The sequence below is a fragment of the Octopus bimaculoides genome, chromosome 4 (genome assembly GCF_046866305.1).
Source record: "Octopus bimaculoides isolate indiv1 chromosome 4, ASM4686630v1, whole genome shotgun sequence".
Classification (NCBI taxonomy): domain Eukaryota; kingdom Metazoa; phylum Mollusca; class Cephalopoda; order Octopoda; family Octopodidae; genus Octopus; species Octopus bimaculoides.
This window is the reverse complement of record NC_142931.1, coordinates 32,819,470-32,822,456: the sequence shown is the minus strand read 5'-3', so window position 1 is coordinate 32,822,456 and position 2,987 is coordinate 32,819,470. Positions and strand designations below refer to the sequence as shown.

The 2,987-nt window shown below is 33.1% G+C and overlaps 1 protein-coding gene across 1 annotated transcript in view; it reads right to left on the bottom strand.

The window, feature by feature from the left end:
* Positions 1–2,364: 2,364 nt before the first annotated feature.
* Positions 2,365–2,987, bottom strand: part of LOC106868058 (zinc finger BED domain-containing protein 5-like) — an 879-nt gene continuing 256 nt past the window's right edge. The window contains exon 1 of the mRNA XM_014913168.1: positions 2,365–2,987. This exon is cut by the window's right edge and continues 256 nt beyond it. Coding sequence (XP_014768654.1) covers positions 2,365–2,987 — 623 coding nt within the window.

The window sequence follows — 2,987 nt, the reverse complement described above, 5'->3', positions numbered from 1 at the left end:
ATCAAACTTATAATAACTTTTCAGGCACTGTACCATTATACCTATAATTCTATTGTCACCATTTTAATTGGGATTTTGGTCTATGCTAGTATGGATTAGACAGGACTTCTTGAGCAAGTTTTTAAGGCTCAAACCTTTATTTATTTATGTTTTAGTAAGGTCCTTTCTTCCATATCTTTGCACAATTAACTGGTGAGCTGCAAAGGTTTTCATTTATGTGGGACAGACAAATTCACTGTTGCCCAGTTTCAATAACTTGAATATTCCATTTTGTCTCACCCACTGGAAATTTAATGATTTCCTTCGTTTGTATTGAGATTACATCTTCCATCAACATTTTTGATTTTTCTAACAGTTGGGATTAATTTACAATTGGTCTGGTTATTTTTAGGGATTGGTTACATCTTCATTAATTCTAGCTCAGCAGATTTCTGTATTTTCACAGGATAATTATTTGCAGCTACTGTGCTAGCTGATACAAAGACTGTTATAAATGATCTTAATGTTGTGCAAATTGAGGTTATTTTTAAACCCTTTGAACTACTCTTTATTAGCCATCAGAAATTGTACACCCACTCATTCTGCAAATCATCATACAAGCTTTTAGCTTTCTCTTGAACAACCATCATGTCTAAAGGCATGCACACACGCACACACACACACACACACACACACACACACACACACACACACACACACACACACGTTTCATTTACTTCTACCTTGTCCTATTCTAAGTAAACACACACTCCTACAAACATGCGTACACACAGATATAAAACTAATTCTCAGACAGACACAGAGCAGACCTTGGGGTGAGAGGGGAAGTCAGTAAGACACTGAATTAGTTGTAAACCTGCATGTAAAACAAACAATTGATTAGTTAGTTAGATATTTAACCAAGTGACTAACTATAAAGAAGTGGAACTGAACCTGTGCTATAATGATTCTCCCAAGTCACAACAGCATATATATATATATATATATATATATATCTTTTCAAAATAGGAGGAAATCGTTATAAGAATTTATCAAGTAGTCAGTGTGAAAAACCTCATAAGGGAAAAATTATGAATTATTTCCTTTAAATATATTTATTTATATTAAGGGCATTACTATACATAAATGCCTTATGCTACAAGGGACTCTTAAAATCAAAACTACCATAATAAACACATTTTACCGAACGCGAGGGAATGCAACTCTCAAAGCGAGGATCTTAAAAACAGATTCAGCTGCAGATTATATGATTTCATAATTAGTGCAGTGTGTGTGTGTGTGTGTGTGTGTGTGTGTGTGTATATATATATATATATATGTAATTGCAGGCACACAACACAGAAAATGCTAAGAAATATAATGCAAAATGTAAGAAAATATAGAAATAACTGAAAAAAGGGTATATACCTTTATTTTGCTCTGATGAGAAGTATGAACCTGGCATGTCTTGACATTCTCTTCAATGTTGGGATGTATGTATGGTAAGCAAACACTCATTTCCTTGTCAATAGACTGAAGATCTGTTCACTTTTTGCACTTGATGTTGGGTAGAGTGGAAAATCCTTATTCATATAAATATGATGTTGAAAATTGCAGTAAAATGGGTAAAGCTTTTTTGGATATTAACTGGTATTCTTCTCTGATTGAAATCCAAAATTTTTCAAGACTAGATTCCTTATATTTAATTTTCAGTCCACCATTGGTGGATATAGCTGCTGCTTCTTCAGTTAATGTTAAACTAGCATCATCTAAAATTTCTATGAATGGATTTTGAATCCAAGCGTATTGTTCAGTGTTAAGTGATGGGAAATAATAATTTATCTTTCGTATTTGTCAAATGTTCAAGTATTAAAGGCAAGATATTATTTATGCAAGTTCTACTTATGAAAGGAAGCATTTCCAAATTACCCTCAGAAGCTCTTTTCTTCCTGATAAGTAGTTTTTGTCTGAAATGCTTTCATTTTATCAGTAGATGTCAAAATATTTTCTTTATTACCTTGCATGCTAGTATTCAAAATACTGAAGTGCTGAAATATATCAGCCAAATACACTAATCTGCTAATCTGAAATTTACATCGAAGGAGCTCACAAAAGTGGTTTTGTTTCATTACTTAAAAAAATCTTCAGGAGCTCTTGTCGTAGCTCATACACACAATTAAGCACTTTCCCCTTTGAAAGCCACCTCACTTCTGTGTGCAAAAGCAGGCGTCTGTGTTGTGAATCTATATCGATACAAAACTGTTCGAATTAATGATACTTTACTGGTCTTGTTTTTATATAATTTACAATCTCAACAGCTTGATTCAAAACGTCTCTTAATTTGTCTCCTAATGTTTTTGCCAACAATGCTTCTCTATGAAGAGATCAGTGAGTTATGACAACATTTTCATTTTGCTGTTTTACAAAAGATGTAAGGTCCTTAACACAGCCTACTATTGATGCAGCTCCATCTGTACAAATACCGACATACAACTTCCATGATATTTGCCATTTGCACTGGTAATTATTCATAATGTTGGAAACATCTTCACCCTTTTCTGTCTTTAATTCTTTGTATGACAGAAATTGATTTATAATTTGATCTTCATTAATAAAACGAATAAATGCTAAGAGCTGTGCTTTGTTGGCATTGTCTGTTGACTCATCAATTTGTAAGGCAAAATCTGAATACTGAAGTTTATTACTACAAACATTTTTCTCAATGTTAGATGACATTTCTAGAATATGTCTGTTGACAGTATCGTTGGACAGAGGGATCTTATTTATTTCTTTTGATGCTTCATTTTCCAGCATTGTCTTTACAACCTTCTTACATGCAGGCAGAATGAGTGACTCACCTAAAGTATGATCTTTCATATTTTGTGCTATCAGTTCTGAAACCTCATAAGAAATGGTTTGAGCTTTTTCAGAAATCGTCATACTTTCAAAAGAGTTTCCTGCTGTCATCTGCTGTTCTAACAATCTTTTGAGATAACTTATAGATTCAC